This window comes from Pelobates fuscus, chromosome 3 (genome assembly GCF_036172605.1).
Source record: "Pelobates fuscus isolate aPelFus1 chromosome 3, aPelFus1.pri, whole genome shotgun sequence".
Taxonomy (NCBI): domain Eukaryota; kingdom Metazoa; phylum Chordata; class Amphibia; order Anura; family Pelobatidae; genus Pelobates; species Pelobates fuscus.
The window spans coordinates 79,504,642-79,520,574 of record NC_086319.1 but is presented as its reverse complement, the minus strand read 5'-3'; the positions used below and the strand labels follow the sequence as shown (position 1 = coordinate 79,520,574).

General features: G+C 40.2%; 1 protein-coding gene across 1 annotated transcript in view; it reads right to left on the bottom strand.

Annotated features, from left to right (window-relative positions):
* Positions 1 to 4,363: 4,363 nt before the first annotated feature.
* TSPAN17 (tetraspanin 17) overlaps positions 4,364 to 15,933 on the bottom strand; it is a 68,926-nt gene continuing 57,356 nt past the window's right edge. Inside the window, exons 7-8 of the mRNA XM_063447286.1 lie at positions 12,153 to 12,269; positions 4,364 to 5,891 (exon numbers count right to left, since the gene is read on the bottom strand). Coding sequence (XP_063303356.1) covers positions 5,826 to 5,891; positions 12,153 to 12,269 — 183 coding nt within the window. The 3' untranslated portion in view covers positions 4,364 to 5,825. The remainder of the gene's footprint in view (positions 5,892 to 12,152; positions 12,270 to 15,933) is intronic.

Here is a 15,933-nt window from a genome sequence, read left to right as displayed (position 1 = left end):
TTCCCTTTAAGAATAGACATTATATGGAGTGTTAATAATCCTCTCTTTTACCATTCATTGGGGTCTATCCTGTATGAGAGCTGGCCCGATCCAGGCAGGCATATATGCAACAGTCACAAACTGTTGGCAACAGTCACAAACTTTTAACCATGGCTTTAGTGCTGTAGAGGGGGTAAATACATAATTACCATATATACTCTAGTATAAGCGACCCGAATATAAGCCAAGGCACCTAATTTTACCACAAAAAAACTGGGTAAAAGTATTGACTCGAGTATAAGCCTAGGATTGGAAATGCAGCAGCTACTGGTAAATTTCAAAATAAAAATAAATCCCAATACAATTACATTAATTGAGGCATCAGTAGGTTAAATGTTTTTGAATATTTATTTACAGTGTGTGTGTATATAATGAATGCAGTGTGTGTATGTAGTGTGTATATAATGAATGCATGTGTTTATATAATGCAGAGTGTATGTTTGTGTGAATGCAGTGTGTATATAATGCAGTGTATGTGTGTGCTTGTGTAGTGTATGTATATAATGCAGAGTGTGTGTGTGTGTGTGTGTTTGTGTAGTGTGTGTAAATTGGGTAGGTGGAGGGCATTTTTATTATTTTAATATTTTTTATTTAAATATTACATTTTTTCAAACTTTTTTTTAGTCCCCCCCCCTATGCTTCATACTTGGCCAGGGAGGGGGGAATATGTCAATCCATGGTGGTCCGATGGCTTGGGCTGTGCAGTGGGGGCCCGCAGAAGCTCTTACTTACCTTCCCAGCAGCTCCCTTCAGCTCTCCTGTGTAAATCTCGCGGCCTGCGTGCCATGTGGAGTGTTGCCATGGTAACCCGTGGCAACACTCTGACGGCCGCGGGACTCGCGAGATTTAGACTTAAAATTGTGACCTAATAATCCTTTCTTACAACTACTCATAAATATGACTCAACTATCTACTCGATCTCCAATTTCAATCTCTGTCTTTTATTGTATTTTTTTTTTTTTGTTCCTTTCAATTGTCATTTCTTTAAGAAAAAAACTGCAATATTCTACGAAATTTCATTACTTCTAAATTGACATACGACCCAAAGTCATTAGCATAAAACCATGTAAAGTGTGATACCAACTGGGCTGTTTACTTCTTTTGAGGAGCAAATGATTTCGTTGAGGCCTTCTTTTATTTGAGATATACATTTACTACAGTAATTTCCTGACTTAATATGGACAAAATCAAAGAAAGATACCATTTCTTCTGATGTATGAAAATAAATTTTTTTTCTATATGTCCCTAAGATATAAACGTCTATATGTTTGTGTTATACATATTAACATGATATATGCCTTGATATACTGCTTGACTTACTGTGATCTTTAAAATATTGGAACCATGTTATTCTTGTGAAATGTTCTATCCTGTAATAATATCTTAATTAATAAAAAAAATTGATTGGGTAAAAAAAAACAAAAAAAAAAAACTACCGTATATACTTGAGTATAAGACGAGTTTTTCAGCACATTTTTTGTGCTGAAAAACCCACACTCGTCTTATACTCGAGTGAGTGTCTGTATTATGGCAACTTACATTGCCATAATACAGACAAGGGGCTGTTGGGGGCTGGCAGGAAGCGTTTACTTACCTTTCCTGCAGCTCCTGTCAGCTCCCTTCTCTCACCTCCGGTCCGGTCAGCTCCCTCTGCAAGTCTTGCGAGAGAGTGGGAGCTGACCGGACCGGAGGAGAGAGAAGGGACCTGAAAGGAGCTGCAGGAAAGGTAAGTAAACGCTCTCTGCCAGCCCCCCTCCTACACAGCCCATCCACTGGACCACCAGGGAGTGAGATTGCAATCCTGTCCATTGTCAATGTACAGTAAACAGAGCTTGCATTTCAAATGTTGTTCATTTTCTCACAACACTTAATGTAAGAGAATAATAAAACCACAATAGTATTTAGTTTTAAATTATATGTTTAAAGTTTAACCCACTTTTTTTTGAATTTTTCATACCAATGCTGCCTTCCTGGTTCAGTACAGATTCCATCTGACACTGAGTTGGGTCTACTGAAGGTGTTTTACAGAATTTATTTGTAATCCACTATATGACAATTGAGGAATGGGTCACAAAGCTACCATTAAACTTGGATAAACAGTCACCCAGATAGCGTCACCTGTGTAATTTGGGTTGGTGTCAAATCACAAGTTTAAACACCGCTCTACGGTTTGGCCCATATTCTACACCATTCTGATTATGATATTCTAAATGCAGTTTGTTATTACTTGGCTGCTTTTCAGTTTTAACATTTACATAAACCATTTGATCTTATAATAAAATGACGGTAGCTTTGGCATCCACTGTAAAATTAAATCAGTGACCCATTCAGATTGAATAAAAATAATGTTATTACTAAAGACCTTAGACTCTTCGATGTGTAAAAAAAATTTCCACTGCAACAGACAAAAGGAGTGGAAATACAACAAACAAATTATTGTGAGCAGTTCTTTAGAGTCTGTGACTATGATGGTTCGATTATTAAAGGATCTCATGGAAAAATGCATCCATCGAAAAATGAACGTTCCAGATTTCTTTGTATTTGGCATACTATTGTACCCACTGTTTTTTTTTTCTTTTTTAAATAATAAAAAAAAAAAAACACGTTTGTATAATATGGTCCTTTGTTTAGCAAGTATGGGTATTTATTGTAATTATTTTCTATTCTCAGTGCTGTTCTACATGCTTGGCGTGGTAATAAACGTTGATATTATTTTTTATTTTATTATGGAATAAAAGTTATATTTTATTTATAAAGACCCTGGAGTGCTATCCGTTCATTTGGATATATAGATATAGATATATATATATATATATATAAAATTTATTTTTCATTCCAGAACTCTGTCGTTACCCAACTTCTTGCACTTTGTTGTTAAGTTTGTTTGAATGTTGAAAATGTGGTTGGTGAATGTGTTAACTTTTTAATGTACCATAATAATGCAAATGTACCATAGCAGATGTCTCAAGAATTAACAGAAACACACAGTCGCACAAGGTGTGAGGAAATTATTTTATGTATACAGTAAAATTGCACCGTGAATTCTAATTTACATTTTCAGATTTTGACAAACTTTGTGCAGGAGTGTGGACGTTTGGGGAGGGTGATTAATCACCTTAAGTCACTTTAGTCTTGCATCTTTAGAATATATGCAAGGTCTAAAAACATTCACAATTTTTAGGGAAAACAAAAGGATGTTAAAAGAAGAAAGCAGCATGGAGAAGGTCTGAGCAAGACCCCCACCATTTGCAAGAAAGAGGTCTTTTCTAGAGACCCAATATATTCTTTTCAGAAGGAGAGAAAAAAATGATTTTAGAAAAAGTTGACAAGGTAGTGCCATTGATTATTACAGAACAACATACAAGGTGGACATTAAACACAAACACGACAGCTAAAATAGAGAATAGTTTTTTAAAGGCAACAGAAGTTTAAAAAGTAGTATAGGGAGGACAGGAAAATTAAATTGCAAGTAACTGTGCTTACATAAGCAATGAGAATATAAGACCTGTGCAATAAATACTCTAACACACAGAAGCTCATCACTCCCCAGTGTTACTGATAAAATATTGTTTTTAGGGATCTGTGTCGAGTCTCCACTTACTAACCAGGAAAGGCAACATCCACTACGGTCATGTATTGGTTGATGTCAGTGTCCAATTCACAACTCAACATTTTTCTTTTGGTATATTTGGAATGCATCAACAAACCTCTGGCAAATCTGACTCTTTGGGGTTTCTAATGGTAGGATACCAGTGTGCTTTCAGTTATAACCAAATTTAATATAGGTTTTTCCATTTAAACATTTAACATTTTGTGACCGGATCATTGGTTTCTGGATAGATACTATTAGGATATGGTTTGCATCGTTCTGAACCTTGGAAAAGGAACAGTTTTACTGTTGTCCAAACAGACATTGGTAACTAACAGATCAAGGTTCAGTTCAGATGTCAATCTCTACAACAAAATGGTACAATATAATTCAGAGCTTTTACAATTTTTTATAAAAACCTCCAAGGTAACGCTATTTGCAGAACACATGGTAACTTGAGGGTGTGCGGAACTACCCCAAGTCTTGTTGACCTCCCACCACCAGAAGAAAAAAAAAAGTAAAAACAAAAGAAAGCAAAAATGTTTTGCACTAGAACATACAAACAAAAGTAATCATATCATGTTCAGGTTTCGTGTTAAGAGACTCAACTGTAGGCTGAAAAATGACAGCTACATATACACCATGATAAGTCTAAACTGGGAACACTGTAAACAATAAATAAAGAGAAGACAGAAACAAAACAAATACAGCGTTTCACTACGCACAATCAGAACTATAAAAATTATTGGTCCAATGTGGTGTAAAAAATATATATATACCAATCGGTATGGAATGTTCTCATATGCTTGCACATCACAGCCGCTGCAAATACTAGATAATACAAGTTGTAGTTGAAGAGTTAGCAAACAAAATCTGAATGTGTAAGACCGTGGGATGAGCTATTTGATGTAACTGATGGATACAACGTCTTGCATCAGACACAGCTGCGGGACTACAACTTCAATTGGGCATGAGTGAGGATTATGAAGTGCAATCGAACAGCTGCAGAGACCTGGGTTAATACCCTTTGACCTAATCCTTGAACAGAGTAAAAATGGGCAGCTTCAAATATATCCATACAGTGCTCACAGCTGTCAGGTGAGTGTATACACTCAGTAGGTAACAGTCTGGGTTGTTTTTCAGTGAGCAAAAACAGAGCCAATGACCATAGATAAACAGATGTGGCAGTTTGTCCAGAGAAGGAAGGAACTGGTTAAAATTAAAGGTAACCAGAAAAAATTAATCCAATTTTACCAGATTTTCACTTCATTAAATATCATAGGGTATTCATCCCCTACCATGCCCATCTTGGTAATGAGTCAGCATTCCTGCAGGGGGCAGTAGCAATCACTGTGGCAGTGGTAAAAGAGTACACGTTTCTATATAAGCTCTTCAGTAACTGAGCACATTTGTGCTTTTTCTGGAAATTGTTTACTGCAGTGCATTCGGTTCCACAGACTGCACCATAAAATTAAAACAAACCTACAACATAAAAACTGGATTTAACAATAATAGGAATTATAATATTTAACATCAACTAAAATAAACAAAAACAAAACAAACATAGTACTGGACTGATAGTAGAAAAGAAAAAAGCAAAGAAAAAAAGAAAAAAAGCATAAAGCTGACGTTTCTCCAGTGTCAGACCAGAAAGGGCATTTTGGCTGATTCCCCATTTTTCATAAAGCAGCAGGAGATGGGGACATGCCGGGGACGGTCCACACAGAGTTTGAGGCTTCTCCAAAAGACGGAGAGTAGAGATGGTCTTTACAGTCTTTTCATGTTGCTTATTTATGTATGTACATACATACATATATCAACACACACATTTACATATATATATATTTAACATACATAGTCACACGGCCCTCTTGTATCACACATGCACCTATTTACAACTTGGCTTCCCATGCCAGCCCCTCCATGCCCAGGGAGAAAAGGAAGCTTACGATTGGAAGTTGGGGGGGTCATGGTACGCAACATGACCTTACCCCCACTCGTAAAATAGAGGGAAAACAAAATGAGTGGGACCACTGTCACTCTAGTTTGACCACTATCCACCAAATACTCATGAGAGGAAGCATTTCCTTAAAGTCTAGGATGGAGAATCAGTGGCTGAATCATATTACAGTGCAGTCCCAATGGGCAGGATCCAGTGTTAAACGGGTTCCGGAGACCGGGCATGGAGGGCATGAAGTCACCAGTTTGCCTTCACAGCTCTGATGTCGCTGACTAGATTCTGAGCCAAACATATACCAAAAATCTGGAAGAAAGGAAAGAGAAAAAAAACATTCAGAAGAGCAGTAAAAGTATACAGGTACAATATTTAATGAGCTCCCTGCATCCATCCCTATCCATAAAAGAGTTATAAAAAAAAGTAAGGACCAAAAATGGGACCTCCATGTTATTTCAGTGAGTCTTTAGTAGTTGGAACAGTACCCGTGCAGCTTTGGATAATACATTGGTCACATCCTTCGCCACTGCAATGAACACAGTTTATAGCCATAGGAGAGTATTATGGGTTTTAAATTCAATTAACTGTATATTGTATTGCAACTGAACAGTGGTCTTCGATCTAATATTTCTACTGAAGATTGGACTGTCAACCTAATGCTACGGATTTAATTTGTGTCGGTCAGAAGAGGTTTAGAATAATAAGATGTATTGCATTCGTAGAATATAGGAGTCTTCGTAAACTATTCGGAGTTTCTCCAGTAGAGGGCACTATTGCTCTGTCTGTAAATAGCCAAGTTTACTACTACCTAAATTATAAAATAATGGTTCCTACTGCAAATCCCATGAGAGAGTCCAAAATAATAATGTGGTCTATATATGAAGTTTATATTTTTATGTCTGCTGAAACACATACAATTAGAGGTGTACTTCTCTAGTCTTGGTTTGAAACACTGGCTAAATTCTTCTATGTAGAATTAATTTTGTTTAACTTTTTGATGATGTTCCAAGCCATTCAAAAAAAAAAAATATATATATATATGTTTTTTTTAACCTGGTTAGGATGGCATGGTATCATATTTAGTGGTCCCAGACTGACAGGTGAGCTGTACGCAGCATTCAAAGTGAGCGCTGCATATAGCCCTTTAAATAGCATCAGCTGAAATGTCACATGCCGACCGTGATCGGCACTGGAATTTGCCAGCTGCAAAACACTAATAACTTTGTGATCGTCAGGGACCGCATGCAAGAGCTGCAGAATGCAAGGGGGATCTCCTTCTCATGCTGCTATCACATAGAATAGAGCACCCACAGAATGAATCTTTTTGTGTTCACTGCCAACAAGCAAACACTTTTACATAACTATGCAACTAAACTGTAGCAAGAAAGATTTGCAAAGTATGTAATAAATCTGTCTAAACTTACCATAAAATGTGTCAGTTTGCGCATGCGCACATGCACACTTTCAAACATCCTACTGGAGGTTTAAGACAGCACAGTAGCTATTTTGTGGTAAAGCAAAAATAAATGCTTTTAGCCAGTTACTGGCAGTTGCTACATATATATTTAACAAAACTGTGGCCATGTTCTCTCCCAAAAGAAATGTTATGCTATTAGTGGATTGGACTGTGGAATTCAAATGTTTTGGGAACTAACCAGTCACGGTCTTTGCTATTATTTTTCATTGATCGTAAATAAGCGGGGGAATTTATTGAGGCAAGAAACAGGTGCCCTACATACAGTAAGTAGCAATCACCACGGTAACCAAACCAAAAGAAGTCTCTCAAGCATATACCTTATAGCTCATTGCCCTAGAATAGCATCCCTTTGCGTTATGCGAAATTTCTCATTTAGTATCCTTACCCATGTTATCTCCTCCTTCCAGTTACACACAATTCATGATCTTTTACACTTATGTTTGTAATTGTTATGGTTTTTACAACCCGGTACCATCTTTACCTTGTGTAATTTTCACTACACTATCAGGGTTTATCACTAAAATGAGGTGAATTTCAAATTTCAGGCTTAGGTACTTGAAGCATCACTTACTTAGAGATATTTTCCAATTTAGCCATTTTGTCCTTAAATTTGAAATTCACTTTGAATTTTCAATTCAATGAATAACCCAGTATGTACACTGATCAGCTACAACACTAATACCACCTGCCTAATATCGTGTGGATCCGCCGAAACAGCTCAGATGAGCTGAGGCATGGACTCCACAAGACCTCTGAATGTGTCATGTGGTATCTGGCCTCAAGACATTAGCAGTAGATGTATTAAATCCTGCAAGATGTGAGGTGGGCCTCCATGGATCAGACTTGCTGCTCCAGCACATCCCACAGATGGCTCAATGGGATTGAGATCTGGGGAATTCTGAGGCCAAGGCAACACAACTGAACATTTTTTTTGCAGTGTGGCAGGGTGCATTATCCTGCTGAAAGAGGCCACTGCCATCAGGGAACACCATTGCCAAGAAGTTGTGTACTAGCTCTGGAACAATCTCTTGGTACGTGTCAAAATAATAGCCACATGAATGCCAGGACCCAGGGTCAGGGCCGGCGCTACCTGTAAGGCGGACTAGGCAGCCGCCTAGGGCGCCCCTTGGGAAGGGGCGCCGCCAGGAGCGCCGGCCCCCCTAATGCTGCAGCCGCCCGAGCGCTCTGTAGAGAGCCTCAGGCGGCTGCAGCTTTGCCCGGGCTGGTGCGTCCATGAGGGCGCACCGCCCGGGCACAGCATGAGGAGAGGGAGGGGGCTGACAGGAGGGAAGCGCTCAGCGCTCCCTCCTGTCACTCCCTCTCTGTAGCGTGACCGAGCGCAGTATAGTCCGCCGGTACAGGGAGCATCTGTCTCCTGTACTCGGACGAACTAACAGGAAGTGAACACTGGTGTTCACTTCCTGTTAGTCAGCCGGGTACAGGAAACAAAAGCTCCCTGTACCCGCGGACCATGATACAGAGCTCGGCCACGCTACTATAGAGGTAGGGGAGGGTGGGGGGAATAAATAGAGGGGGGGGGGGGAGATAAATAAATGGAGAGGGAGGGGAGGAGGAGAAATCAATGAAGAGGGAGGGGGGGGGAGAAATAAATGGAGAGGGAGGGGAGGAGGAGAAATCAATGAAGAGGGGGGGGGAGAAATAAATGGACAGGGAAGGGGGAGAAATAAATGGACAGGGAGGGGGAGAAATAAATGGACAGGGAGGCGAGGAGGAGAAATCAATGAAGAGGGATGGGGGGAGAAATAAATGGACAGGGAGGGGAGAGAAATAAATGGACAGGGAGGGGGGAGAAATAAATGAACAGGGGGGGGGGATAAATGGACAGGGAGGGGGGAAATAAATGGACAGGGGGGGGGGAAATAAATGGACAGGGGGGGGAATAAATGGACAGGGGGGGGAATAAATGGACAGGGAGGGGGGGGGGACAGGGAGGGGGGAATAAATGGACAGGCAGGGTGGGGGGAATAAATGGACAGACAGGGAGGGGGAATAAATGGACAGACAGGGAAGGGGGAATAAATGGACAGGGAGGGGGGGGATAAATGGACAGGGGGGGAATAAATGGACAGGGGGGGGGGAAATAAATGGACAGGGAGGGGGTAAATAAATGAACAGGGAGGGGGAGGGAATACATGGACAGGAGGGGGAGGGAATAAATGGACAGGAGGGGGAATAAATGGACGGGGGGATAAATGGACAGGGTGGGGGGGGAAATGGACAGGCAGGGTGGGGGAATAAATGGACAGGCAGGGTGGGGGGAATAAATTGAAAGGGGGGGATAAATTGACAGGGAGGGGAATTGACGGGATTAGGAGGGGGAATGAGAGTGGGGAGGGGAGACGAGAGTGACAACGGGGGAGACGAGAGTGACAAGGGAGGGGGAGAAGAGAGGGACACGCAGGGGAGAAGAGAGTGACAAGGGAGGAGGGGGGAGAAGAGAGGGACAAGAGGGGGGAGAAGAGAGGGACATGGGGGGGAGAAGAGAGGGACAAGGGGGGTTGAGAAGAGAGTGACGAGGGAGGGAGAGGGGGAGAAGAGAGTGACAAGGGAGGGGGGAGAGATTGACATCCATCACACACACACAATGCACCCCTTGCACACAGAAAAACACAATGCATTACACACACACAGACACACACACACACACAAGCAATTCAACCCTTACACACAATGCATCCCTTACACACACAGAAACACACAATGCATTCCTTACACACACTCAATGCACCCCTTACAGACGCACACACTGCATCCCGTACATACACAGAAACACTCATTGCAGCCCTTACACATACAAACACAGATTCACACAATGCATTCCTTACACACATATCAGGACATCCCCTACTCCTGTGAACAAACTAATTGGTGGAACATGAAGGTGGACCCTGGGGCCCAGACCTTGAGCTGTGCAAAGGGCCTTAAAAAAATGGAGCCTTCTTCCTGTTCTCCCAGAACACAAACAGCCTCCAGAGAGCCTGTTCTACACCAGACCAGTGGAGCCAGACTGCAGGTAGAGCCCATCACCATCCTCATCTGATTGTAAGTAGGCAATCTAGTATATTATTCGTGGCACTAATCTCTAATTTACCTCACATTAAAGGGACACTTTAGTCCCCAGAACCACTGCAGCTTAATGTAGTGGTTCTGGTGTCTATAGCCTGTCCCTGCAGGCCTTTTAATGTAAACACGGTGGCACTGCAGCACTTGCGTTAGTTAACATGGGGCATTGTGATGTCATATCGGGGGGGGGGGGGATGGGGGGCGGCAAACTTTACTTTTGCCTAGGGCGGCAAAAATCCTTGCACCGGCCCTGCCCAGGGTTTACCAGCAAAACATTGCCCAGAGCATAACACTGCTTCGGCCAGCCTGCCTTCTTACCATCTTTTCCCTAGGTAAACCACTAAACAACACACCTGCACCTGGCAATCTATTTGGTTGAAAAGAAAACGTGATTCATTAAACTAGGCAACCATCTTCAATTACTTCATGGACCAGCTCTGACGCCAACGTTCCCATTGATGGCATTTTCAGCAGTGAACAGGGGTCATCATAAGCACTCTGATTGGTCTGCAGCTATGCAGCCCAATATGCAGTAAAACTGTGATGCACTGGGTATTTAGAAACCTTTCTATCATAACCGGCATTATGTTTTTCAACAATCTGAACTACAGTAGCTCTTCTGTGTGTTGTGACCAGATGGGCTAACCTTCGCCCACATGCATTATTGAACCTTGGGTGCGCATGACACGGACACCTCGCTGTTTGTCCTTCCTTGCATTAGCTCTGTTCGATAATGACCAATGCATACCGAAAACACCCCACAAGATTTGCCATTTTAGAGGTGCTCCGACCCAGCTGTCTAGCCATCATGATTTAAGCCTAGTCAAAGTCACTCTGATCTTTTCACTTGCCCATTATTCCTGCTTCCAACACATGAAATTCAAGGAAATTCAAGGACTGACTGCTCAATGTCTGCCTTTATATATTCCATCCTTTGACAGGTGCCAATGTAACTATATAATCAATGTTATTCACTTCACCTGTCAGTGGTTTTAATGCTGTGGCTGATCAGTGTATAATCTATATCATATGAATTGAGGGTTCTGTTTTCACTGTGGGATTCCTCTCTATAGAATCCCATATGGTGTAATTACCCTGTAGAGAACATTTTAACTGTTGGTTAGGTAAGATAAGATGTTACACCCGAGTAAATGAACCCAAACCGACACAGATGACAAAAGATAAGATGTTACAAACCTCACCCAGGCAAATCTAACAAGGGAAGTGATGTAAACAACACACAATGCGCATTCGTCATGGATGACGTGGCAAGATCTTTTACGTGCACGTGCGTGAGTCATGTATATACAATGTGATTTTCTAGCATACCTAGGTATAGGACACAGATTGGTTGGATCAGTGTCCCCTCCTAAGGTAAGTGTGGAAAACGTAGTGAAGTAGCAGGTAAATTAGAAACAAACAAATGGCTTTTTCTGCTTTACAGAACACTGAGAAATAAAACATTTTAAAGATTAAACTCTATCCTTATAAACGGGATTTGAAATAGCAAAGAAGCAGACACAATTTCCCATACATTCAGTGGTCAAGTAAATTGCTTATGGTATATTTGAGAGGCACATGACATTTATAGGAATACATTTTACTAAAAATCCACTTTCTGCATGTGAACATAACAGTCACATTCTGTAAATACAGTTTCCTGGCTAAAATAAGGCATCTCTATTATAACAGCATTGTAGGTTGCTATGGCAGCCTGGAAAGTCCTGTAGTGTGCACAAGGCACTCTCTCGCCTCTTCTTTGGTTGCAGCCAATGTACTTTGTTCTTCAAAGGCTTATGCAGATTTGGAGGAGGGGACACAGTCACTTTAATACAGCATTGGCAGGGAAATGTTTGCTGCTAAAGCGAAGGGAAAGGATGTGGGGTTTTACAAGCTAAATTTATTTTGGAATGCTTTTTTTAAGTGTGGTTCTTTTTAAGCCATTATGTAAGTAAAACATGGCCAACATAACTTATACAGTAAAGAAATGGTGGACATGGGGAACATACCTGTAATAACGCAACAGCAACAAATACTCCAGCCACAACTATTAAATTATCTTGAAGCCACTTCTCAAACTGGCCAACACATCCCTTGGTGTAAATGTAACTCTGCTGTTCAAGTTCCTACGGAGAAAGAAAAATAAAATATGAAACATACAAAAACAAAAAATTGTCTGTGTTTACCAAGAAAACTTTTTTTCTAATTTTAGTTTGTATGTATTGCTCCCCCCACAACCCAAGCTGGATTGTTGCAGCTATGCCCCTCTCAGCAGGTAGGAGCTACATTTGAGGAGAGAACTAGTCCACTTGTAGGACATGGGCAAGTCAGCTCCGTAGAGTGGATGGAAGGAAACCCCAATAAAAAAATCTAGACAACTTTTAATTAACTGTAAATGGGTGTTATCTAAAGATGGAAGAGTTTTGCAGGTCATGGAAGGGGAAAAATGTAAAGAACGGAAGTCAGCGGAAGAGAGAACCTCATACAGCAAACCGTTCATGAAACTAAAATCAGGTTTAAAGCCAGTACTTTAAGGTGGGCCACAGGCAGGCTAAACGGGTTATAATCAATTAGCATGCGGTCATAATCAATGTTTCAATGCCTTACATGTTCAAAGGAAACAGTTCTATTAAGACGTATGTATGATGTATTGCACATGTTCAGGGTAACAATTGCTTAAGATAATTGTAATGAATAATTTATCTTGTCTTATGCCTGATAGCTTGCAGAAGATTAAGGTCACATGATCTTCAAATCCGCTGTTGGTTATTTTTATGTATCCATTTTTTGCGGGGCTATGCACAAAATAGAATATAATAATGACAAACACAAAAGAAAATAGGCGTGCATCACTAATAAATGCTGGTTTGCAAATTTTATCATCTAGCGTTTCGATTTATATATTCAGATATATTATGTGAGGATTCGGTTCTCTGCAATGAATCATTTGTCATTTGATAGTGATTCATTCATTATAATGATTGCTTTCAGGACCAAAAAAAAAAAAAAAAAAAAAAATCTGCTTATACATTTAATTATGTTTTTTTAGACCTCACATACATTTGTTTGTTCAATATAGGGGATAAATCAACAAAAAAATAAAAATCCTGTAAAGTGATGACTGCCCTTTAAATCGGTAAATAAAGTTATATAAAATACTTCTGTATAACCTGTACTTACTGCACGTTTCCCTGCCCTATCACTGTATCATAAAAACAGATCTGATCTTTGCATTTTCTTTTCCTGGCCCAAATCAATTCAGTAAACTATTTTTATTCTCATACAGAACGTGCCTAGAAAAAGTAACACTCTCGGAAACCATCATAGCAAATATATGTGTTTAAAAAGAGTTAAACGATTCCAGGAATGAAACGTGCATATTAAAATACAAGCAATGTCTATAGTAATTATCATTCCATTTCCTCGTTCAGAGTAGACTTGCCTGGCATTTCGGGTGTGTACGGCCCTTATGAGTAGGACCTACCTAACATGTTCAAACAGAGATTTCCATTGTAATGACACAATGGAAGAGGCAAAACGTGTTTGAGATGCTTTAATTGGCATTATATATATATATGGCAAGGCTTTCTCAACCTGGCTTACAAATGTTTGTTAAATTCATTAGAATCGGATCAATATTACTCTGTTGGAAACCGTTTTAAATTGATTCATGTAAAGACATATTCAGGTTAAAGAAAGTCAATATAAGGCTTGGAATTCTGACCTCTTTCATATTTTTATTAGATAGTATTATACCGTATACTACAGAAAAATGAATCTATTAATTGAAAATAGAAAGTTGTAATATGCCGTCGGGGATCAAGGAATAAATACTGCATTTATTTTTTTTTTATTTTTTTATTTGCATTTTATAATATCAACATTCCATACATAATATCACATAGTATGAATAAATAACATTGCAGTATAATGCTTCGCAACATTCCTTTTGCGATTCATACATCATATTTATATGTTGATACAATTTTATATTACAACATTAACAATAACTGAAAGGGGATGGGATAAGGGGGGTAGGAAGGTCAGAGGAAAGAGGGGTAATGAGGGAAGGATATTATGATCGTGGTTATTGCGTATCTAGAGCAGTTATATTACTTGTACTGAGGGTTACAGGGCTTATTCCTTTCCCCTGTAGATGGATGTTTACATTACAATGTCCCTTAACTTTCTTGTAGAGGTGTCTGCCCTTTCAGTACCTCCTATTCTGGTCTTATTGGGTAGCACAGATCTCCTCTTTTCTACTTATTGTGTACACTTCCCATGTTTCCCAGGCTTTCACTATTGCTTGCTTTGGTGGTGCATTTTTACGCGCCATTATTTCATATTGTTTTGTCATTTGTAGTGCTGCAAGGCATTGAGTCGTAGATGGTGACTTCGTGTTTCGCCATTGCCTGCTAATTGTTTGTAGGGCTGCTACTATTATGTGATATATGAGGTATAATTGGGATTTTGTGATGTCTGTGGGGAAGAGTTGTAATAGATATACCTCAGGTGTTAGGGGTAGGCAGATGCCTGTACTGTCTTGTATGATTTTATGTATGTCCTTCCAATATGTGTCTAGTTTTGGACAGGACCACCATACATGTAGCATGGATCCTTTGTGCTTCATGCATCGCCAGCATGTGTCTGGGATACCTGGGTTCCCCTTGTTGAGTCTGGTTGGAACCATGTACCATCTATACATAAGTTTGCGTGTTATCTCTGCATGTGAGGCACACAAGGAGAGATTCCTATGTTCCCTAAGTATTCGGGCCCATTGATCTCGAGTGATATGGGTCTGTAGTTCCCGGTCCCATGCTTTTATGAATGTATGTTCATGAGAGTCACCCATGGAGTTATAGATTGTGTATATTAAAGAGATTAGTTTTTTCTTTGGTTTTAGGTTGAGACAGATGGATTCTATCTCTGTTAGTTGCAGACCTGATTTTGGATGGTATGAACAAATTGTCTGTGCCTTGTATCATGGCGCTAATTGCATGTATGAGAAAAGAACTATGGTGGGTAGCCCGAAGTTTTTTTTGGAGCTCTAGAAATGGTCTCAGTACTGAGCCTTGGCTTATTTGGTAGAGATTAGTGATGCCATGGTTGTGCCACATCCGAACAGGGAATCCCGGTATTGCTATGGATAGTATCGCTAGTGGTGTCACTAGGGATGTGTTCCCTTTTAATATATATGCCTCCCCGAATTTATCCCAAATTTGTAGCGTGAGTTTGGTGGATGGGAGCATAGTCTTATACTTAGGTCTGAGCTTTCTGGACATCCAACCTAACGTAGATACTTTGAAGTTATTGGTGTAATATGCTTCTATATGGACCCATTGCGGGGGACTTGGCGTACCAGTAGCCGCCACGAGCGAACCTAATATTGCCGCTTTGTAATAATTAGTTACATTCGGTAACCCCATGCCCCCTTTCCCCAATGGCTGATGTAGGGTGTTCTTCGCTATCCTAGGTTTAGCCTTATTCCATATGAACAAGGATATCATTCTTTGTACTTCATCTAGATAATGTTTTGGTAGTGCCAGCGGGATGTTTCGAAAAAGGTATTGCAGTCGTGGAAGAAGAAGCATCTTTACAGTGGCTATTCTGCCCATCCACGAGATAAACTTCCCCCTCCAGCTGTGTATCTGATTTTTCAGTTCCGTCAAAAGTGGCACATAGTTGGCCCTATAGATTCCCGTTATTGTTTTAGTTAGAGCTATCCCTAAGAATTTAATCTTATCCTTGCACCAGTCGAATAAAAATTTCCCTTTGAGGTCCTTCAACTGA